This window comes from Pagrus major, chromosome 5, assembly GCF_040436345.1.
Source record: "Pagrus major chromosome 5, Pma_NU_1.0".
In the NCBI taxonomy this organism is placed as follows: Eukaryota; Metazoa; Chordata; class Actinopteri; order Spariformes; family Sparidae; genus Pagrus; species Pagrus major.
In genome coordinates, this window is record NC_133219.1 from 34,821,802 (window position 1) to 34,846,994 (window position 25,193).

Genomic DNA, 25,193 nt, shown 5'->3' on the forward strand with positions numbered 1-25,193 from the left:
ACCCTTCCCTTTTTCTATCAGTCTGTCTATTTTGGACTCTCATCTTTTCATAAACAAGTTCATATTACAGCTCGACCCGTCTGTGAAAGTCTAAGTCTGACCCGCTCTGATTCTCTGAGGAAAAATCGGTCGGAACTCAGCCGGGGTAAACAAATGAAACAGATTTTTCCGGGCTTTGGAACAATGAGTCCAGTCAGATCCAGTTTGTTACTGTAAAGTGAGAACATAAAGGAATCTGCATGTCTGATTCAAATCTATAAAACACACAATAACAACCATCAGAAAAAGCTTTATGCGTCTCAATTGGGATGTAATCAAATTTTTTCCTGGGACTCCATTTCTGAAATAACTGAAAATTGGTTGTTGACAGAGCAAATGTCCTGGTCAAAAATAGCTCAGGGCAGTCGGGACGCACGGGACGCACAATAAGTTAGCTTGCAGGAAGCTAACAATGTCACTGATAACTCCTATTGATCCGTCCCCTCTGCCTCCCTTCCATTAGCAGAGGTTATTTTTGGCATTAGCACAGTTACAGCAGGGCCCCTGGAGATGTGGGCAGGGGACCCCCTGGCAGTGACACACGAGGAGGAGAACATGGTGGAGCGGGGGTGCCAAATAATGCCCCAGGGCTAACAGCGATACACCAGAAGACCTCTCAGTCTGGCCGAGCTGCCGGCCTTTCGCTCCCTCTGTCGTTCTCCCTCACTGTCTTTCACCTCTTCCTCTCCTCTCTCTGTCTCTCCTTCTCTTTATTAGTTGTTTTCCATCTGTCTGTCTGTCTGCTCGCATGCGTGACTGTCTGCCCTTCTGTCTGTCCGAACATTTTCTGAGTGACATATGAGGACGGCACAAAGCAGAGGAAGTGCCCAACGATGCCCTCGGGCTGACACTGATCTCACAGGCCACCCGCATATGTCTCTCGCTCTCTGTTCCTCTCTGTGGACTGTTTACTGCCTGATCTCCACTTGAGAGAAGGGCTGGCACACTGTTCCCACAGCTGACCTACTCAAAACTTTACGAAAAACGAATGCAGTTTCATGTCCGTGCAACATGAAAATAAGTCTGTGGCAGTCAGCAAAAATCCCGGGGTTGAACCAGCTGTGAAAACACTCCCATGTAGTTGATTAAAACACTAAAAACTCTCTTGTTTAATTCTCCTTTACAACTCTTCCTTAAGTTGTCTGATTACTTAAGGGCCATGCTTGTTAATGTGAAGATCAAGAAATGTAAGCTTTTCCTACAATTGCACTCATCACACTTTAAGTTTCTGTGGCTAAAATCGGCTAAACGTACAAGCTGATCCGAGGATAGGTTATTTTTTTCCATGTGGAAATGACAACAGATGGATAATCAGACCTCGGCTGGTCACATCACAGCGCTGGAGCACTCTGTCTTCATCTGTCTCCCTCTCCGTCTTCCTGTCTGGAATATCAGGTTTTATTTACCTTTGTAATCCCCTTTTCTGTCTTCCTGCTCCGATTCATCCCTCTTCTCTAACATCTGTCTCTAAATGCACATATCTGTCGGTGAGCTCCTTCCTTTTAGTCCGCTGTGCTCTTACAGTTGCGTATGTGAAACACAGATGCAGCACGTAGGCACAGACCCAAGCAATAAATGGCAGCACAGAACGACCAAAAAGGCCAGATGGCTCCTGTGTCTGTGGGCAGTAGATGCTATTTACATGTGTGAATATCTATAGTCGGAGGGGGAGACCACTCACTTCACTTGTTAGATAACAGAGAATTAAAACAAGAAATACATAAAAGCTGTAATACTAAACTTTTAAAGCAACACAGAAGTGAGAAAGCGCAAAAGGAAATCAGCACAGTGCAGATGCGCAGAAGCAGATTAGGATCGTGCCCTGCAGCCCGGATGTTTTACGAGGTTGTTAAGTCTTAAAAAGTAATGGACGTGACATTTCGTGGTTTTCTTTCAGCCCTTCTGGATCCCTTTTTTAGGCCATGCTGTTGTCATATTAACAGCAAGGATGCAACAGAGCATAGATTTACATACAGTTCACCGAAACATCTGTAAGGGAAAGGTGGAAGAATTTAAAATGGGGAGGAAAGGTTAAACATAGAATACGGTGTCGTTTTGACTTTTTGTAAATTTATCACAGGTCCTTCATGTGACAAGAATGATGCATAGCTGAGGCAGCTCAGTATCACTGGGAATTACGGCCATGTTAGACAATCCTGCAGCTCGGGATTTACGTTCAATGCAAATGCAGGAGGTAGTGAGTATTTTATGTAGAGAGGTGGAGGGTAAGAGTGTGGAGGAAGGGGTGATGGATGTGTGTGTCCTTCCTGCAGCAAACCTCTAACCCTGAACCCTAATTTATTTAGTTGCCTTGTGCTGATATTGATAGTCAGGATTTTAAACATTGGACAAAAGAAATGTTTACATACCTCTTGATTTTTTCGGGAGTCTCCCTATGCTCACCCTTTTTTTCCTACAGATTTGTATCACTATAAATCAGGAGATTAACGAGAGATATAATCAAAGTATCTCAGTTTTTTGTGGGATGTGTGTCTTCGTACCTGGCAACCCAACCCAACCCAGAGGCAGAGGTCACACTCAGTGACTATTTTGCAAAATTGTTCAATGTCATTCTTGTCCGGCCAGCTTATCAGACACAAAATAGCTGATTAAATACAGTAAATAAACTTAAAAGGAAATAAATGCAGATAAAAGCATGAAATCAGGTTCCACAATAGCTGAAATGAAGCACTCCTTAAAGATATATGTAACATTTCAGCATTAAATGTCTATAAATGACTAAACCTTCATTATATATCTTGTTGAGTTATGTATTTTACATTTTAAATGTTCCCAGCAATGTTCAAACTCAATGACCCAGAGTCTGTTATTTTATTCAAGGTAATGGTTCCTTTCATTCGGTCGCCATGGAGTCACTATTAACTGAAACGGAAACATCAGAGGATGCGTCAGAGAGTGAGGGAGGAAGTCAGCCGTTATGACTTGAAGTAATGTGAATATAACTTAAATACATCCGCTCCTTCATGAAAATTTCTGCCATGGTGTTTTTTTTTTAAATGACGACAACAACTCTGATGATCCCACGCTGCTTATCAATCTACCTCTTTTGCTTTCATTTCAGGGAAATGCTGTTTTACGTGTAAGAAAAAACAAAACAAAAACAGAGTGACAAATTCAGACAAAGCAGATATTGATGGACCCGAGGACAAATTATCTGATGTTACAGTCTGTGCAGACAAGCTGACAACTTGACTGACAGTAATTTTAGGCAGAAAATCAATAATCTATAACTGATTCTGGTCTCAAAGCAGCTCATCCAGTCCTGCTTCCTCCCATTTGTCTGCATTCTTTGAGCAGAAATCACGTCTCGAATCCGTCTCATGATTCATTGACAGTCTTTACTGTGCTTGAACAACAAGAAAGTGAAAAAGCCAAACTCGGGGACATGTTTTGTGTGTTTGTGTCACTTTCCGGCACATTTCCCATCTTTCCCTGTCGTGTATTTTGTCAACGATTTCTTTTTCCGTCTCGCCTGCTTCTACCTCTCCTCTGAAATCACCACATCACTACAAAAAAAAGGCTGGGGCCTTACAAAAAATGTGAACAGCTCTCTAAACACCGATGTGGACGTGCCTATTGTGGCCTATAACAAGAGCTGACAACAATGACACCTCCAACAATGACGCTTAAGTATGCTGTGGCGTATTGTGCAGAGGTTTCAATCCGGAGAGCAGTGGATTTTTTTTTTTTTTTTCACTTTTAAATATGAGCTGTGAGCAGCTATTCAGCTCCACATCACTGCGGCTGATGCTGTGCTCGCAAATCACAGCACATTGGCAACCTGGATTCAGGGAGTCAAAGTATGTCAAGGACTGCTACGATCTTTAAAGCTAGTTTTTCATAGTAAAAAATGTTCTTTTACAAAAAAAAAATCAGATTTGTCAAATATTTGGAATGGCTGAATTTGTCCCCATCACTTTTTAAAAGCAAAAACGGGCAAAAAAATTAGATGCACCAGGTCATGTTATCAACAAATGAGATTAAATTAATTCTGATTTCTGCCATTTTTCCCGCTGTAATTATCTACGCTGACCTCATACAACCGCCCCATTAGATTGCCTAAAATCACATGTGCTGAAGACCATTTAAAAAAGTTTTTTTCTTTTTCCATCTGAGCCCTTATCACCCCACCACTTCGAGCACAAAGAGATGCCCTCGTTGGTAATACAAATTAAGAGAAAGAGATTATGCCTAAACTGTTACTCTGCACCAGAGCCTCACAACATAATAATAATTAAAAAAAATAAACAAGAAAAACAAACAAGAAATCCCTTCTAATGTCATTTAAAAAAAAAAAGATGTTCACATTTTTAAAATTCAAAATAAGCAGTTAAGATCTTTTAAGTGCTATAGATGAAAACAGAAGACTTTGCTCAGCTGTCACTGAGGCTGTGAGGACTGCGTGATAACAGCTGAATGCTAAGTGGACCTTGAGTTGGGGTTGTTATTTATTCTCCTCTTGCTACTTCATTTTTATTTTTTATTTTTTACATTGTCTGGCTTCTTTTCTTTTGTCGTGGCTGTTGTACATAGGGTTGAGCTAGGATTCGACTAAAAGAGTATCATCCAAGTAAAATGTGTCAATATCAGTACAAGGCTATGTTCAAGATTGTAAACAGCTTGTTCTGTGAACTGTTTTTTTACTCTTGTGATCAAAAACATTGTTCTGAAGCTGAATTTCTGAGCTGTTCTGTAGTTTTCCAATTTGTGTCTGGTGAATGTGAACATCAGCAACACGATGGAGATGAGAGTATGTTTAGCTTCTCAAGTTTGACAGCTGGGAAACACTGTACATCAACTTTGACTGCGTTTGAGCACCAAGCATCAATGATGTAAACACAGAGTCCACCTGGAGTTGTCCTGGAGTCGTCCTGCACTCTGTTAGTTCTGAACATGGTTGAGTGCAGCAGCTTGATCAGGGATGTTGTGGTGGAGACAGGTCTCTGTAAAGATGTAGGCACAACAATCTCTGATTTTCTGTTGCTTGGCCAGTCTGAGTCCCATTTGTCTATTTCATTTCCCTGCGACCGGACATTAGCCAGGAGCAGCCTTAAATCCAAGCAGGATTAGCATGACTCCCATCCTGGACCTCTCCCCCTTTCCCCCTGGGGCGGTGCTGTGGGTAGTGATCGTCTGGAAGTCTTCTGTTCTTAATCCAAAACCTGCACTTTCTTTCTCAGTGTTGATGAATTTATTTCTTTCATGCCCACGACACAATCGCCAGAATAAATGTTAGCTACTGTAAGTACGTTCTGCAAAAACCACAGATAAGATAACTAAAAGGTCCCGAACCTACCATCCCAAGGCATCAGTGTTTGACGAGCTGGGAATGAGACTAAAAAATAAAGATTTCTTACAACTAGGACCTTTAATGTTTCTTTTTGTTGCTACTTTAGGTTTGTTTAGGTTCAGTTTTCTATCTCTCTCTCGTTACAACACTGTTCATATAGTCTGCTTAGGTTTAGGCACATAAACCACTCGGTTGGTTGTAGGAAAAACATCATGATTTGGCTTAAATTAGCCTACCGGCTTTGTCGCCACAACAACAGCTGGACGGCTGGGCTGGTAACACAAATACAGATCCAGATAATGGTGTACTCGCTCTTCCCTGGTTGTACAATAGGACGCCACTGTGTTTCCATATGTTTACAACTGGCTGCAGGCGGGCTACAGCATGGGCCAAAGAACATAATACTGAAATCTTTCCACATCATCATGATTCATCTGTTGTCACAGACACAGGCCGGTCTACCATGCTAATTACGGTAAATTCCTCCTCAATCCTACTTGTTGATTCTGAACACATCGGCGCAGCTGAAGGATTACAATCAAACAGAATGTCATGGATGGTTTGACTACCTAAGCTGCGCTCGAACATAATTGAACATGGAAATAATTTCCAGTGTACTGATAGGTCATGACAACTGCACTCACAATCAAAACCACAGAGGTTTCCAGGAGTTTCATTCGGATCAGTAGGTTGTAGCTTCGTGTGTGTGTGTGTGATGTGACCTGCTGATGGCTGTAGTGGCAGTAGAAAGCTGATTTACCAAGAGCCTGTTAAGATATTTGGTTCTGATAGGGCAGCTGGCCTGCCACCAGTGAAATGACTGTTTTTTTGTGCGTCTCACGGTGATTGAGTGGGTTGCCGTGCTGATAAGTGGGTTGCCCTGGTGATAAGGATTCTGCCGACGGACAGGAGAGGAGAGGAGAGGAGAGGAGAGGAGAGGAGAGGAGAGGAGAGGGAGAGGGAGAGGGAGAGGGAGAGGAGAGGAGAGGAGAGGAGAGGAGAGGAGAGGAGAGGGAGAGGGAGAGGAGAGGAGAGGAGAGGAGAGGAGAGGAGAGGAGAGGAGAGGAGAGGAGAGGAGAGGGTTCGATAAGAAATCTGTCCACTTTTATCTGCAGTAGCTGTCGACACCCATTTCTTCTCCTCTCTTCTTTTGGTTCTTGTTTTCTCCCTTTTCATTTTATTCTCTTTTTGTTCTCGTCATCTCCTGTTTTGGTGTTGTCTCCTTGTTTCTTTTTCTTCTCTGCTCTTCTCCACTCTTTGTTCCCATCTTCTTCTCTTCATTGTTATTGTCTTCTCTTACTTGTCCTCTCTTTTTTTATTCTCTTCTCCCTGTTCTTGTTTTCTTCCCTCCTTTTTTGTGTTCTCTTTTCTTTTGGCCTTGTTTCCATTTCTTTTTCTTCTCTGCTCTTCACTCCTCTTTGTTTCATCATCACCTCTTATTTTGTTCTTTGTGATCTCATCTAATTTCTCTTTGCTCGAATCTCTTCTCTTGTCGTCTCCTTGTCTTATTGTTGTTGTCTTCTTCTCTTATTTGCCCTCTCTTTCTTATCTCGTTTTTGTTCTCGTCTTCACTTCTTTTGGTCTTGACTCCTCATTTCCTTTCTCTTCTCTGCTCATCTCCCCTCTTGGTTCTCATCTTCTTCTCTTATGTTGTTCTCGTCTCTTCTCCTTTTGTTCTTTTTGTCCTCTTTTCTTTTTCTTATCTCCTTATCTTCTTGTCTTCTTATTGTTATTGTCTTCTTCTCTTATTTGTCCTCTCTTCTTGTTTTCTTCTCTTGTTTCTTCTTCTTCTTCTCCTCTTCCTTTTGTTCTCCCCTTCTTCTCTTCTTCGTCTCTTATTTATCTTTCTTCGCCGTGGATGCTATTGGACGGGGGACAAGGGTGGCAAGACTTTGATTGAGTCTGATTGGTCATACTCAGGTCACCTCCTGGTCAGCACTGTACACACATACACACACACAAACAGACACACGCGCAAACACACACATGCACACGCACACACACACACACACACACACACAGAGTCACCAGTGTCTTTGCTTTGACAGAGGCTTCAGACTGTGTCCAATCAATTTAGTACTTGGGCTGCTGAAGACATGCACTAGTAATCAGTGTAACCATCACTGTGTTTGAACTCTGTCTCTTTGTCTGACTGTTTGATTGGGGTGAGTGTGCTTAAATGAAAGAGAGAGAGCGAGCGAGAGAGCAAGAGAGAGAGAGAGAGAGAGAGAGAGGGAGATTGAATTCGAGGTCTTTCTTTGTGTGTCTGTCTTTTCACTCGGTGGTAGTGGGTGTGTGTTTGCCTGCTCTTCCACTCTTATTGTCGAGCCTGTTACGTGCCTTGTGTTTCAACTGAAAAGAGTTGGCCATGAAGTTTGCTTCCTTCCCTTTTCTCTCCCTCCCTTCCTCCCTCCCTCCTACCCTCTCTCTCTCTCTCTCTCTACACCCTCCTCCTTTTCTCCACTCCCTGGTTGTATGTAGAGGTTCCCATGGCAACGTTGAGCCCATCCAGAGTGACATTAATGGAGGGGGAGAAAGTGGACTTGTCTTGTGTGACCTCTGGGGTGCCGTCACCTGAGCTGATATGGAACATGGTGTTGGTGTCCAACTACGAGGTTAGGTTACACCACACACACACGCACACGCACACACACACACAGACACACACACACACGGATGAGTAATACTGAATAGTTGCGTCATTCTTAACCTTGACACCTTTTAATTAGAATCCAACATTTGAATGCTGAGCAGCGTTTTTGTTTTTGTTTTTTTCATGTTAATTCATTGTTTAAACCTGGTATTTCCACACAGTTGTAGATAAAGATTAGCCTTCACTAATATTATTACTATTATACTATCTGTAGAATTAGATTTTAGTGGTGGCTGTGGAGGATTGTGTCCGACTGTGATGATCCGAAAACATTTCCTGACTCCTAAATTATTGAAAAAAAAAAGCATAGATGTAATTGATTAGAAAATTCACAGATGTTTTTATTCTAAGTGCTGTATCGTAGGCAATCTTGAAGACTTTTCACCTTTCATCCAAGAGGCGTCTTCAGTTCTGAAGTGAAGTTCATAACTGAAGAAGCCTCTTTGATTAGGAGGTGAAAGGTCTTCAAGAAACTGAAACAAGTCCAGTTGTCTACGATACAGCACTTCATGACCTGGATGACTCTGAACCTTCATCAACAAGATATTATGTTTCAATCAATATCTGTTGGCAATAAAACTTTCAAAAACAAGATTTTCACTACAGTCAGAAAACTGCTTTCTCTCCTGCTTGCCGCACACGTTTTAAGTGCCGACTCGTCAAATACAGCAGCAGCACGGTCAGTGGCCTCAGGCTTCAAACTATATTATCTACGTACACCTCTAGTGTCAGTCTTGCACGTGAAGCACTCCGTGTTCAAGTTAGCAATAATACTTAATATACATCATCCAGTTACACTTTCTAAATAAAGCTTGCTGATGGACATAATATGGCCTGTTATGACTTTTGGACTGTTATTAACGTTTGTCGCGGTTTGGTTGGTTTAGGCACAAAGCTGCTTGGTTAGGTTTAGGAAAAGACCATAAAATAACTACGTTCAGTCTTACTTAACTTAAGTAACGTAAATGACACAACTCACATCGTGTAATGTAAGTGACGTGTACCTACAGAGAACAGGCTGAACAAGCAAACTCACAGAAATGCCCTGACCCCAGAGGGATTTGAACCCTTCTTGCTGTGAGGCAACAGTGCTAACCACCTCACCACCACCACAAATAGATGCAATCATTTCTAAAAATTCTGAAGATGATTTTCTCTCACAAAATAGTATGTTTGGCTCAGTATTTGTTAGCGTTTAAGCTTTCAAAAACATGATTGTAATTGCAGTCAAAATACTGTTTTCTCTCCTGCTTGGCACACAAAGGCAGGGTTGCACCTGTATTAAGGGGGCGGTCTAACAGAGAGGGTTTACATTTACATTTATATGACCACAGCAACAAAACATCTAGTTAAGCTGAATGACTTTTATAGTAAATCGCTTTAGTTGTTAAAAAAAAAAGAGATCCTATAATTCATCAAGCATCAAGGAGTCATCCCTTTCATGCAACAACTGTAGAAAGATGTCAAAGAGTCTGTTGATGAATGCCTTTATTCAAATTCTGTTCAAGGATTTTTAATTTTTTCAGCTTCATTCAAAAACCTCCAGAGAAGCTTTGAATGTAAAAAAAAAAGAAGTTTGGATTATGTATGCCACATCACCACATTACTAAATTAATACTATTAATTGATTGAATTAAGTCTTGTAGAGCTGAACAATTAGTCAAATGATTGATCTGTCGGCAAAATTATGAAAAATAATTGTTAATTTTAGCATAAAATGTCAAATATTTGCTGGTTTCAGTAAAGATTTAAGGTTTTTCTTCAACACCACCATTACAGACATGCAGTAGTGTTGTCTGATCGGGAGATAAGCAATCTGAATCTTCCAGCTGATATATGTGGATGTTTTTTTACTCACTCAGATCGCGACATCGGGCCAGATTTCGGTGCTGCGGCTGTCCAACCTGTCGTCGTTGGACCACAACAGCAAGATCAGCTGCACAGCCGAGAACATTGTCGGAGAGAAAGAGTCCTCGCTGCTTTTGGACATACTTTGTACGTCTGACCTCTGGCAGGCCGCCCGAATTCAGTGTAGTTTATTATGTGAAAGTGAGGTACAGAATTAAAAAACAGGATTACAGGCTGGAGTACCTCATCTTTTAATCAGTGTTTTTGCATGCTCCACTACCTCTGAAACACTCTTTGGTCTCATCTTGCTTTCTGTGTTCTCTCTTTGCGTCTCTCACTGTTAACTCTTAAACTCTGTTTTCTCCACGATACTCAGTTCCTCCCAAAATCACTAAACTGAGCAATGCAATCCCAGACCATCACTGGTGCATCCCCTTCAGTGTGTCAGGTAAGGCCGACCTCCAGATGATGTCCTTCAGTGACACTTTGCTGTTAATCTTATGTGATTTGATGAAGTCACAGGACGAAATACCCCTAAATCTTAAATAGTGTCACCGTGTATGATAATAGCAGCAATGACTACATCAGCATGTGTTTGTGTGTTTATTCCTGTCTTTGTAATCTTCCCAGGAAACCCAGAGCCACAACTACAATGGTTTCTGGATGGTAAATCAGTGACGGAGGGGGAGTACATCATGACCATGATACATGACATCACAGAGAGAGAGTACCACGGCTGCCTGCTGCTGGACATCCCGACACACCTCAACAACGGACGCTACACACTCGTGGCGACAAACAAATTTGGGACAGACCAAAAGGAAGTTGACGCTCACTTCATGCACAACCCCTCAGATGGTGAGGAGAACAGACTTCCATAAACTTGGATGTATAGTGGAGCTTGGCCCAGCATAACACCATTAATCTTTAGTACAGATCCAGATAGAGGCGTCACTTTGTGTTGAAAAGTGTGAGGGACATAATGGCTCAGATGAAAAAAACATTTTCTAAACAGTCTTCAAAAACAATTTTAAGCAGTGTAATGAAAGGGTTGTCTGAGGTCATAGTAGATAATTACAGCGGGGAAAAATTGCATGATGGCGCATCAAAAATGAATGTTGTCAGATTTGCTAAGTAACATTTTAGCACATTTATAAGTAATTATGTTCTTGCAAAGTGATGGGGAGATCATTGATCATTTCTAAAAAGGGGTAGAGATAATCCACAGTGTCCACAGTGCAAGTGACACCCACACATCTGGATAAAGGGACGGATCCAGGGATATTTTCTCACTTTCTTTAACATTGTGAAATGTTTTTCAATATTCTCGTTAATCTCTCAGGGAGTAATGCATGGATCTTGACGAAAAACTCATTTCGTATTTAGGTGACTGGTATCTATGAGTGAAACAGGGCTATGGAGTTTGATATTGGATTAGGTTTGAGTGAATTAAAGGGGTCTGTTGGGCCTTGGTGGAGGTATGCACTCTACTGAGTGCCATTCTAGTTGTTTTAGAGTTGCCGTCACACATTGCAGTGAGTGCTTTAGACCATTTCCTGAAGAAGACAGTGGATAATGTCTATGAAATATTTGATCAAAGAGAACTTTTAATCCAATTAATTTTGTTGTTGTTGTCCTGATGTGCAGGAAATGAGAAGGAGCCTTACTATTATGGTGAGTGAAATGGATTTTAACATCTTTATCATTTGTACAAATCTATCACATCCAGTTTAGATTCATAGTGTATCTGTGTTTAGATATCAGTGTTTTTTCTGTTTAACATTTCATCATTTTCATCCTCGTCAATTGACACAAATTACATTTTAGAAATCTTTGTCTTTCTCTTTTTTCTCTCAAGTTGCTGAGGGTGCGTTACATACCTACACATCCCTAGCTAGGGATTAGGGCTGTTGTTATGTCTGATGTTATTTTTTCTTTCTGATGTTGTGCATGTCAAATATATGTTTTGTTTGTTGGTTTGTGTATTGTGTTTGTGTAGTAGTTATGGTTTTGAAACAAGCTCAGAGAGCAGGCATGACTGACAACATTTTTGTGATATGCATGTCGAATAATATACAGCTTAATTATGTTGACATGTTCTGAACCTAATTTGTCTTTGTCGTCTCTTTCTCCAACACCTCCTCCCTCCTGTAGATGTAAGCACAGGTACTGCCCACGCTCTTATTTCACTCACTCGCAGTTAAATTAATTAGCCAATCGCTATGCCCCACCCACTTTAGTTAACTGTTATGCCACTCAAGCCTTAAATGGGTTCTTGAGTTCAGGCAGAGGTACAAAAAATGAGTTCTGGTTTCTATCTGATGACCATTCATTTTGCCAGCTGAAAGGACACTGGAAGATTTTATCAGCTGTAAGTAGCTAGCTAGCCACGATCCCGCTGCTTTTCTTGCAAGAGCTGCCCTTCTCTACGCTTGACTTAAACCATTAACTACCGTGGTTCACGAGCTGTAGTTTCCCCTGTAAACACACCGACCTCTTCGACCTCCCACCTGGCCTTGCTCCTCTTGTGGCAAGAAGAACAGACTCAGTCCATTAACACTAGATAACCTCTGCACATACAGTTAGTAAACATCATGCTAGCTAGCTAATTCTTGTCTCATTTGTAGTGTGATCAAACAGTATCAGTATTGTGTTGAAAAACTTTGGCACGGAGTACCAGCACCACACAGCTGTCGAGGCTTTTGTCATCTGAAAACAACAGATGCAAGCCAATCAGAGGCGGAGTAGGGCGGCTCTTGCAAGAAATACAGTGGGATTCATTATAATGCTCTACAGACAGTGGCTAAGCTAGAATAGGGCGGTCGTGTTTGGTAGTGGGGTTTAGTGAATGGTCAAAATGCATCATATTTACCACCTTGAACTAAATTCACCCACTGAAAAAGCGAATGTTTGCAAGTATTTATGTATTTACTGTAAAGTGTATGCTATTAGATACTGTCCTTCATATGGCTGCAAAGCACAACTTGCTCTCCTTCTCTATCCATTCCTTCATCAACAGAGAGCCCACCTGTAGACCCACCTGAAGACAGAGTCGCTGTAAGTGTACCGTTGTGCCCCGTCTGTATCTCTTTGCGGATTGCGTCTGACTGTTGTTGACAATCTGTGGTGTAGTGTGGTGTATATTGTGCTCATTTCTTCATTATAGGTAACTTATAACTCTTTTTTTCCTCATTGTGCAGGTGTACGTGGTGGTGGGCATCGCTGCTGTCGCTTTCACTGGTTTCCTTCTCATGTTGGTTATTCTCAAGTTTGGAGGAAACTCTAAATTTGGCATCAAAGGTAAGACTCCTGACTGTTATCTGCGTGTGTGGCCTCCACCCTGAGGGGGAGGATAAATAAATTAATAAATTAAAGGAATTAATCTAAAAGAAATGTGATTTGTTGTTTGTGGATGTCTAGATCAAAGCTGTGGGCTAATAAAGTGTAACATGGATGGCTTCATGGATACATCAAAAACACATTTTGTGTAAAAAAAAATTGACGTGTTTCGGTACAGAGGCCAGCAGGAGACCTTTAACTGCATTGTGAAAAATACATTTCCACTTTCTTGGATTTAAAAATGATGCACTCTATATATATGGAAATTCTTGATCTCAGTGCAGATCGTCATCAGGTATCCATGAATCCATCCTGCTCAGGTTGAAACTGCTGTTTGATGGAGGGGTGCCCAGATCTCAGTGTTGTTGGTGAATAACACGCATGTCGACTTAACTGAACTGCTGTAGTGTTGTTGTGATGCAAAACTGCTGCGGTAGCCATTGTTGAAGCAACCCCTGATGCACACACGTACACACAGTTTGCAAGAACAACACTGTGTGACTTCTGCAGTGGCTACGACTAATCTATTTCCTGTTGTAGAGTTTGTCACGCTGACTTACTAGAACTGATCTGTGTCTGTTTTGCTCGTGTTGACGCTTGGCTGATGTTCTTTCATTCTTTGTGAACTAACGATAACAACACTTACATCAGTCCTCCCGTTTCTACATATATAACAATGTTTATGCTGTTTTTTCAAATATAGACACCTTCAGTTTGCTGTTAAAGAACTGTACACAGACATTCATCTTTTATTTCCATTTTCTTTGTTGAGAAAGTGATTCAAGCTGAGGAGATATACAGTAGCTGGGTGAAAATCCCAAAATATGTAAAATGCGGTGCAGGAACTGTTTTGTGTACTTTCCATTCAGTTGACTTCAGTTTGGTTGAATGAATACAAAGCAACCAAAACATCCAACGTTCTCAGGGAGTCATTTTGTTGCTGTTTAAAGATGCAGTTGTTTTTAGGAATAAATAACTTTTGGCACCGCTTGAATCTTTCGCCTCTGATGCGGTTCTGGAGGTCCACATTTGATATTCAAATTACAAAAACCACGAAAGTGAATGCAAATGTAGAGACTTAATAAATGTTGGCAACCATGTGTATGTGAATGTGTGTGTGTGTTTGACTCTCGGTTGCACTGTTGAAGAGTATTTTGGCAGTGATTGATTTATGGCCCCCCAGAGAGGAGGAGAGCGAGACAGATGGAGCAGCTAGTGTATACATTGTGTGTGTGTTTGTGTGTTTATGGTCTCGTGTGCGGTTTCTTCTTTCTCCAGGAGAGGTGAATGAAGTTGTTGTGAGGGAAATGATCTCTCTAATGTTTCCTAGCATCCCCCTATATATCTGGATCTGTGTGTATTTGTGTTCAAGCGTTTTTTGCATGTGTATGCACTTCAGGTCACATTACAGTTTTGCCCTTCTGATTGCTCCTCCTGAGCCTTCATCCTTCTCTCCTTCCACTGTCGACTTCCTTTCCCCCCCATGCGCCACATACATCCAGATGTATGTGCCCTGCAGCGTGTTGACATTGGGCTAGCGAGCGGAGAGAGACTGAGATAGTTTACCGTCAGTATGAACACGAGAGTCAAACAGTGAGCTGGAGAGTTGTGAGTAATCCACAGTTGTGCCCACATAACTGCTGTGTGTTAGAATCCTTCACATATTTCATATATCGGACCGAAGTTCATCTCAAACGGCAGAAATGTAACCGCAGATGGCAGCACGCTACCAGCGCTGATGAAAAACAAACAGCACTTTGTCATGGCAATGTGGTTTTTTCCAAATCATAAACACGTGCACACACACACACACACACACCCACATGAAGACAGTAAGTGCTGACGATGAGGATGAACTTGTGATTTGAAAGTGTGAGGAGAGCGTGTCAGGCATTGCAACGTATTGAGCAGGTGTGCATAAGAAAAAGCTCAACTCGCCTCAGTGACTCTGGATTAAATCGCTGTCCGTCTCTCTCCGAGCCGTCACTTTTGTACATTATTTATACTGACTGCACTGTTCTGCTCCTCTCTCATCAATAAACATGGGCAACATTTGGTGCAGGTTACTTCTCACGATCTCCTCGCTGCTGACAAGCACAGACAGCATGGCTATTTTATATACTGTCTATATACAGTATGTAGGATGTGTTCATGCTCTGGCAGGTGGGAGTAAGTACATATGGTTAAATATAAAATTAACCATATGGGTAGTGATAAGGTTGAGAGAGTAAATGTTGATTTAGCATTGCGGAAAATCTGGACTATCTTGTTTGTCTTAGCCCGTGATATGTAAAAGCTGTTTTATCAGATTGTTTGGTCACTTCGGGCAACAAGCTGTGAACACAACACTAACATATTACCATATGAAGTTATAGCTATCATGCTGGTGAACAAATGCTTGTTTATAAAACCAGCAGACACAAACCCTCCTTTCAACAATCCACCAAAACCACTCGGCAGCCATCTTGGCAATGCCCTGGCCAGTTATTTCTGGCTAACAAGGCCAGAACGTCACTTTTAATGGTCACTGAGACCTAAAAACTGCATGTATAGAATCGCCAGTCAAATCTGATAAAATACGCTGAAGAAGTCTTGTGAATAAAGTTCAAAACACCTTTTTCTCCACAGGTTATACTTTGACTGTGACTTATACTGAGACAGTGAACCAAAACACTAAAGTTTGCTGGCTGTAATCTAAGTCAAACAACACGTCCTCATACCTAAACGACGGAATAGGTCATATATCATCGTTATCAAAACAACATGGCCGTCGCAGCGTAACAGCACGTCCGACCTCCTGCCTATACTGCCTCTTTTGCAGCTGTAATAATTACTAGAGCCGCTAGAGGTCACTGCTTAACAACAAACATTACGTATGGGTCGTAATAAAAGATATTAAATGTCAGTCAATTGGTAAGCAGCCTTAGGTTTTTGTTTTAGGTGTTTTTTATAACCGGTATATTGTGTAGCGGATTCAAGCAACATTTCTATCCAGAAACAATGTATTAGCTACTTAAAAGTAAAAAGTGTCACAGTATATGGATTCAAACCAGAGGGACTCAAAACAGAAATTTCTCTCCTGTTTTAGTTGTGTGTACGTCAGCATCATTTAGGATCTAACCTGCTCACAAATGAGGCTAAACCTGTCTGATCAATATGGCCTTCTATTGTCAGAGAGAAGGCAAATCAGGTTTGGTGAGACTATTTGCGTGGTATGAAACAGGAGGAAGCAGCTACACCGTCTGAGTCTGGGTCCAAAATACCACAGCGAGGCTACATTTCACCTAACAAAATTTGGAGTTGTGTCCTGGATGAGTCCTCTTCGCCACAAATTGGCTCACAAGGACGGTAATCTTGTAAAGTTCAGGAGCCGGCAGCTGTTGTTATTGAAACTGGAGTATATAAAAAAATTAATACATGTGGAACGGATGTTTGTTAGATTAGATTTATTCAGGAAGTCTTTTTTGAAATTAAGAACTATTTTGTCAGAGAGATCAAAGTACATGAAAACTAAGATCTGGACCCTGAGGAACGGAAAAACTTGTAGCATGCTGGCTTAAAATTGGCCTGCAGGAAGCCTAAAAGTTTCCACAAAATCACACATAACGACCGTCTAACTGACGGCAGACTGCACAAAGAGAAAACAGATCAGAAAGTGCAGGCGGAGAGGGAAGGACGCGGCAGCTTGGTGCCCTCGAAGCACCTGTAGGGAGGGAAGCATCAACGTTAACCTGAGTTCTGACGCAGGAGGGAGACGGAAATGTCAAGACGGGAAAAAAAAAGGAGTGATTGAAAGTGGAAAAGAAAATGTGAAGTGGGGAACGTGAGCGATGGAGAGGAAGAGAGAGCGGATGCTAAAATTGACATTTGACAAGCCAGGAAGGAAGTGATAGACAGAAAGAGATTAAAAGAAAGCAAAGAGGAGAGGAGAGAGGAGAAGACGCTCCAAAGCAGATGTTAAAAACTGAAACAGAGCGAGGCAGAGAGGAAAAGAAAAACAGAGAGAGAGATGGAAGGAGAAAGTCCTCTCTTGTCCACTTATCAATGATTCATCATTAGTGCAGGTTTCAGTTTTCTCCTTGTTTGGTGGAGTTACACTCCTCCATCTCTCTCCCTCCCTCTCACGCGCACACACAGCTCCTCACTGTTTATCGATCAATATGACACCCTCAAGGTCAGCAGAGCTCTATTCCCGGCCTGAGGCACTATCGAGCATGCTCAGCGTACCCACCACCACCACCTCCTCCTCCTCCTCTTCTGCTGCTGCTTCCTCTCCCTGCAGAAAAAGCAGCTTTTGCCTCCAGCTCTGAGGTTTTTGACAAATACCGCTCACCCACTAAACTTTTGCAAAGGAAGCAAAAACTGAATGAGTTGAACCACAAAGTAAGAGAGGCTGAAAAAAAGCGATCTGTGATTCTGTTTTTGGAGTATCGAACCTCAGTACTTTCAGCGGACTGAAATGTGCCTCTGTAGTATCAAAATGTGGAATTAAAAAGCCTGGCCGGGTTCTTAGTCTTGGTATTTTTTGATCAATTATTTCTTGATTGAAACCATATGAATTGGTAAGTTTCGACTATATTTTATTCAGGCAGAGTTCTTGCCTGACTGCTTTGAGAGATGAAAGTTAACACATTTGGCCAAGTTTGACTTTTTTGGTTGAACACAACACACATTACAGCAGACCACTTTGTGGAAAAAGGAAAATTGAATTGATATGAGGTGAATAAGAAGAACAAGAATTATCGCCCCGTACTGAAGCCGTATACGTGACTCGAGCACGTTGTCTCTTATTTGTGTCCTTACCACAGTAACAACTTGTTTGAACCTCAGTGGGTTATTTAATGCTGCAAGTACTCACATTGAAAAGTAGACACTTGAACTGCTATGCAGTTTAATGCACAGTTATACACATAATGCACATTATGCAGCTGCAAAAGAAAATGTGAAACAACAATAAAAGCCATTGACATTATATTGTTAGTCCTTTGAATGAGCACACCAGTTTTATAGCAGGTTCGAACTCATTTATCAAAATCTTTGCTTTAAATGTAAGATGGGAAGATCAAGTCAATTGTACTGAGACTGAATGGTAATATAAAATAGAGAAAAATACCAGTCTGTTCGACTTGGTTGATGTTTTTAACTGTAACACTGTAACACAATGTGTCAATGTGTTCCCAGCAGTTCAGCAATTCATTTGGCTACTAAAATGTTCTCATAACCAACAGAACTGATGGCTGACGCTACAAAAATAAAACGCAGGTTATAACCAATAGTTTTAATCTCTTTGATGCAGTAGTAGCCACCGTGGTAATCAATTTTACTTTCACCGTCACCCAGACGTCATCGAGAACTACAGTATAACATTTTTGTTTTAACCTGCACAGCTCTTGTAGCCTTTACGGCAGACGCTACTCAGCCAGTCAAATGTGTGTGTCGTGTTAAACGTTGTGATTCGAGTTAGACAGATACACGCAGATGAGAGACGAGATGAGATGCGGATAAAGTAGACAGCAAAACAAAGCTTTTAATCAAGAACGGACTCTTAAACGTTCCCTTCCCACGGGCAGTTTAAAATCAGCACGATGCATTTATGTGACAGGCGATTATTACAAATGGCAATGTGATGCAAACATACCCGCTCAAATCTAAACTGAGGGAACAGTAAATAAAATTTTTCTCTGAATCCCGTCGTTCAACATAATTTGATGGATAGAACAGACGGCCCTGAATGTGCTGGTGTTTATTCATTCACTGAATCGTGTTTTTCATGGCACAGTTGTGTTTGTTTGCAGATTTTTAGCGCTGAGAGCTGGAGGAAGAAAAGACTAAACGCCTATGGCGGATCCTGAGGGCAGTGATTGTTTGAAGAGCTGTGAAAATGGAAAACTGCTCTTTTCCAAAGTGAAACGTTGCCTGAAGACCTTGTCTGTGCACTTTTTGTACGCATTACACTTGACAAGCGATTGTGTTTTAGTGCACAGTTTCACATTGACGTCTGGTGTGCACTCATCTTGAGAAGGACATACTTTGAGTTCAGGTTTTGATTTCATCATTTCAATCAGAAAAACACTAAATATCAGTGCCTAGTTGCATTTGTGTGGTGTCTTTACTTATAACATAAATGGCATCTTCTTGTTGTTTTTTAAATATTTTTCAACAAAACACCGCTCACCATGTGTCCGGTCAGCTCTGCTGGTGTTTAGCTTTGAGTTGGCTGCATCCTTATAGTGAATAACATGACAAAAAAACAAAAACATCATCTTCTAATGAGGGAATAGGACCAGTATAATCCTCACTGCCCAGCAGGCCACTAACATTACAGCAGCCTTACAGCTTTATAACAGTCTTCACTGTTAGCAAGCCAACTGCTGTTTGCTAATCAAAGTTACACAAAGATGCCAAGATACATTTCTGCAGTTTGAATTTGTTTTTCACACGCAGCTATTATCGTTATCTTCCAGTCTTTCCAGGAAATCTACACACAGCAAACACACACACATCAGCGAGGATCCTGCAGCAAAACAGACAAGAGGCAACTTATTAAAACCTGCATCCAGTGTACTAATTGTTGTTTAGTTGGCTTCAAATGAGGCTTAATGTCCACACAGTTTCTCTTGACTTCACCTTTAGTCCAACATCACCTCAGGCATTGAGTAGCCACATTAGCCGTGCAACATGCTCGTGCCTAATTCAACAGGCCGACCTACAAAAATAACAATCGTTATAAAAAGTTATTCCACTGGGTCTTGACATTCTCAGATGGGGAGATGAAGACCTCTGTGTTGATTGTTGCCTTAGCTTTGTTGTGGCCCTTGTCTTGACAAAAACATCCAGGTTTCATGCTTACAGATGTTGAACGGCAGTGGTTTCTCATTAAAAATATCCAGGGAAAGCTGTCTAGTTTTAGCATCTTCATATAACAACGACAGACAGTGAGGTGGGTGGGACTTTCATTTAAGGTGGAGGGCAGTCCTCCAGCTCGACGTGGTGCCGTCTTACACGATGATGTAGATAAGTTACGTTAACGGTGGACTGCTGACGAAGCATCTCAGGCAGTAAAGACCAGGAGCTCTGCTTTCTACAGGAATGAATAACTGTCTTTGGCGTTGACTTTTTACATGCACATTATAAAAAGGAAGGGGACAAATCCAAGAAGCATATGTCCCCTTTAATGTATTTACCATGTATGGCTCTTTAAAGTGTTTCCATTGTGCAAAACCTGCAAAATATATTTAATAGGCATCGTAGAAATGTGACAAACACACCTCTCGCATCGCCACACATCTCTGCTTCAGGTTTTTAAACCAGAGACACACGGCAGCTGTTTCAGATACTCATTAGAAAACGGTTTCCTGAATAAACTGATTACAGGAAATGGAAGCAAGTTGAAATCATTAGCTTTTATTGTGATCAAAATGCCGCCTGTGATTTCCTTTTCTATTACTTTTTTTAAGATATGAAAGCACCCATGTGTGAAATCAGACAGAGAACAATAAAAAGCCTTAATGGTCTGTTTTGAAAAGGGAAAGCGTTGGTGGTCAGAGAACATGAAGATAGTGACGATCAGCTGGTGTCTCTCTCTCTCTCCATTCATCTTTGTCATTTCCTGTCTTGTATTGGTCAGTCTGACCTTTGCGAACAGCCAGAGCAGTGAAAAATTAGATAGCTGAAATTGGAAGTGAAGCGAGGGAACAGGACATTATGTATATGTACAATCTGTGCAGATGAAATCATCGCAGAGCAGCTGAGGAGGTAGAATTTGTTTCCATTTTGAAATACGAGGGCTTTTTTAAAAATCCGATTATTCTGAAGCACTTTAAAATGGTCAGTGTGACCTCATTTGATTTTGCCATATATGACCCCCCCGCCCCATGCGTATCGGAGAACATAAATTGACTTAAAATGGTCATGCAAGGAAATCAGGGCCTCACAAAGCTTAGTCAGCACACGCACCATCTACATATTTAGGACGTTAAAGACACTAAAGTCGGGGAAGTGAGGTTTTCTGGCGGCAGCTGTATTTTATTAATGGAAATCATTTTCCTTTAATGGCATTTTCAGATGGCTGGAAGCAACGGCTCCACCGACATGTAATCGCTGCATAAACATCACAATTTGCCGCAAAATGACGGTTTATAGTTAATTGTTGGAAAGTATTTTTACATGGCCTATACCCAAGTGTATCCTGATATTCCCTTGGCAGCGCAGTTAATATTGGCGGTGCATCCGTTTCCTCTAAGTACCACTGAACTCTGAGGAAAGAAAAATCTTTGTGATTCAATTTTCTGAGAAACGCAAGCAGGTTGTGCCAGTGTTTACATGGAGGCCAGCGGTTTTATCATAACAAACATTCCATCTAACAAAAGCAAGCAAACGGCTTTCATCCACCACAGATACGAGGCAGGCAGAGCCTTGTGTTGTGTATGCACGCGAGACCTTCAGCTACTTTTGATTTCGGCGCACCGTTAAGCTTTAATGGTTCTGAATAGACAAAAACACACTCTGCAGATCCTTTTATGAACTGTGGCTGCACACAAAAGAAGTGTACTAGGGTGAGAATTATACCGTGTATGAAAGCGTTTGAGTTGTAGTTGTCACAGACTCACGAAATCAACTGAGTTATTAATCAGTGTAACAGTTAATATAGTACACTTTAGGATTTCTATGTATTACTTTCAAATACATTCATAGCATTTGAATGCAAATTGTTCGGGTCTGACTGAGTTCGACAGCATTTCATCAAGATTTGAATCCATTTATCATCTTCAGCTTTCAACAACATGGAACAAAAAAAACTAAAATGCAAAGATTAATGCGACGTCTGTGCTTTTTGTTGCCTAGAAGGCGCTTCTGTGCAGTGAAGTGCAGCCTCATTTTTTAGACTCCAACCTCGGATAAAAACTAATATTCAGATGCGTTTAAGATTAATTATCTGATACGTTTACTCTGCACATCTTTTTTTATAACAGTTGTGGTGGTCATCTCAAAATAATCAGGAAATTTGAGATTCCAATAACTTCGACTGCCCTATAGCAGCGACTGACACACTGATGTTAATTAGCTGAAGCTGATACAGTTTGCAGCTGGGGAAGTTTGTTATTTATATCAGTGGACAAGGGATATTTTGTTAAAATGTCCAAATGTCCAAACTTCTTTTAGTGAAGATGAATTAGTAAGATCACAGTGTAGAAAAACTCAAGTAAAAGTCATGTAAATGTTGCACGAGGAAAAGTAGAAATGTACGATAACAGTGGAGCCCTGTTCTCCAGTCTCTCTGGGCTGTGTTTACTTTTCTTTAATCTTCTTTTAATCAAAATTAAATAGTTGTTAAAGTGGCTCTATGTAACACTTTGTAGCGATCAACATGTATTAATCACTTTTTAATTCGCCTTAAGTGAGCAGATTGTGACGTGACATGAAAAATGAAACCTTCCCCATCTCTCTCTCTCTGCCTATACAAGCCTGTGGATGATTTGTTTAAGTTGTTAAAAGCTGTGGATTTCTCCGTGAAGGACTCGGGTCGGATTTTCCGCGACAGCCCAAAGGAGGTGACTTTATGTACATTGTCAGGTGCCTCGTCTCAGTGCCTCTCTCCAGTCGCTAACGTTTAGAAATGGAGTTCACTAACGTGAACTAACGGCCGGCCCAACACAGAAGTTGCACAGTCCTTGCAGAGTCCTTTTAAGTGCTTTAAATGATAATCTGAATGTGTTAAGTTATCAGTAAATACAGCCTTAACATAAATATTCAGGTGAAGTACCTCAAAATTGAAGTACAGCTGTCCAAATGTGATAATGTGCTGGTGTGTACTGCCAGACTGAGCCACATCTCCATCCTGGCTGCTGTCAGTTTGATTCATATCACATCTGTTGTCAGGAAGATTAAAAGTTCATTCATTTTTTTTTTGTTATATACATTTGTTAAAGTCAAAATCTAGTTTAGTCTTTGTTGAGTTTGTCATCAGATTCAAGTCATCAGACCGAAGACCGTTCATCAACATTCGTACTGCGTTCACGTATACATCATGTCACTGTGATTTTTTCTCCTCAGTCGGTTTGAAAGTGTGTTGTTGTTCAAGGTCCCGCTGATCGCTCAGTAAATGTCACTGCTGCCAGACAGTGTGTATATGCTGCATCAATGTGCCTTTTTCTTGGCAGTACAGTGAATGTCGGTATGATCGGGTCTATGTTAATAAGGCTTTAGCTATCGATCATCACCTAGTCCAGATGCACTCCAGCGGCCAAGAGACGGGCATGAACACGCACACAGAAAAGTCCCCAGTTTTCCTGAATATGTATGAGCATTGGCAAACATGCGTGCCAATATCATTTACTGTGTCTAGCTGCTGTTGTGTTGTGTTTATTTGTGCGTCCGTGCAGCATTTTCTGCACAGCAGGGAGGGAGAGAAGAAAGAGAGAGAGAGAGCAGCACTACTGAGTGATTGGGAACAGCACTATAACAGATAGAGGTTTTATTGATTGATCAATTGATCGTTTGCCTGTCCAGACTGAGCCAGGATGATGCCTCTGTCGTCTTGGCCCAGCCTTCCCATCACTGCTAATGCTAAGTTCAGCAGGTCTGCTCTGCTGTATGTGTGTGTGTGGGGAAGGGAAATGGTAGAGGTAGGGGTGCTAGACATGCAGAGAGAATTTAAAAAAGAAATGAATGAAGGAGCAGAGTCCTCTGTTTGTACGTAAATGTGCCTGAGAGGAAGACTCAGTTCAGTTTTGTGTTTTTCCTCGTACTTCAGTACATGTTTATACCTGTATAATGTATTCCAAAGTCTCTTCAGAACAAACAAATCTCCTTTATACTACAATAAAAGTGCTTGAAGCTCCAGTGAAGAATAAAAGCAGTTAGATGTATCACCATGTCAATACACACAAACCAAACCACAAGCAGCACAAAGCTAACAGAAAACAACCAACGCCTTTCCTGAGAACTTACCGATTAAAACAGATGTTTTTCAAAAATACAATCAAAGTGATGACAAAAAATATGTTCTTACGTTGAATAATAACATTTCAGTTGGCGTTGCATCAAAGACATTGAGTTTTTGGTCCATAATCTGTGAGTTTTGAACGAGATATATTTACAATGCACTTTCCAAGATTGTGGATGTTCAACAAGACATCAAGGCAATATTAACTTTAAAAGGTTGAGAGGAATTTATTAGGTTGCTCAGGTAGTGGGCAGTGGAGGGACTGGGGCTCACGATGGTGCATGCTGAGGCTTAGGTGGAGGCACAGGTCAGGGAGACTCGGTGAATCCACATTAGGATTAAGGCAGCAGTGGTGCATAAGGCAGGGTGGAAGGTTGGCTGTGGAGCTGGAGCACGGAGTTTGCACAGGAACACACTTAAAGAACAAAATTAGTCTCATAGGAGCACGAGAATACACAAGAGTCACAAATGGTCGCACTAGCAGTGTAGCCATATACCACGAGGATGAGCAGAAACAATCTGGCAGCGAGTGGAAAGAAGACCTGAGTATTTAAGCTGGCATTGATGAATAGCTGCAGGTGTGAGAGCGGCAGGCACTCCAGCCATCCAGGAAGGACACGCCCAGCCTCTGCAGAGCACCTCTGAGTACAGTTAAGACACAGAACAAGGCACGAAGCACAGAAACCTCCTCACAAAGTCCAAATCATGACGAAGACTGCCTGGACCAATGCTGCAACTTCAGTCGACCACAGACAAATGCATCTGCAGGGCTGGTCCCCTCCAGCCAAAAATCATATGTAAAGATCTGAACGAATTTTTGATGAAGTAATTTGCAGGATTACAGTGAGGGGATTATCTTTTTTTGTCATGTTGATGTTGAAAGTCTCTTTACTAGTGTTCCCCATCAAAAGAGGCTACCTGCATAACTTAAATCAAATTAAAAAACACATTTTTTCTCCAAATTGGAGATAAAGTGATGGAGAGCCCATCTGGTCCAAGTTATGACTGTTATGTTCATATATTAGTTCATATAACCTTTAGAAAATCTTTGTAAATGA

The 25,193-nt window shown here is 41.3% G+C and overlaps 1 protein-coding gene across 1 annotated transcript in view; it reads left to right on the forward strand.

Annotated features, from left to right (window-relative positions):
• ntrk2a (neurotrophic tyrosine kinase, receptor, type 2a) overlaps positions 1–25,193 on the forward strand; it is an 87,849-nt gene that overhangs the window by 9,360 nt on the left and 53,296 nt on the right. The window contains exons 6-13 of the mRNA XM_073466036.1: positions 7,832–7,965; positions 9,866–9,998; positions 10,228–10,299; positions 10,482–10,709; positions 11,499–11,525; positions 12,006–12,017; positions 12,871–12,908; positions 13,052–13,151. Coding sequence (XP_073322137.1) covers positions 7,832–7,965; positions 9,866–9,998; positions 10,228–10,299; positions 10,482–10,709; positions 11,499–11,525; positions 12,006–12,017; positions 12,871–12,908; positions 13,052–13,151 — 744 coding nt within the window. The remainder of the gene's footprint in view (positions 1–7,831; positions 7,966–9,865; positions 9,999–10,227; positions 10,300–10,481; positions 10,710–11,498; positions 11,526–12,005; positions 12,018–12,870; positions 12,909–13,051; positions 13,152–25,193) is intronic.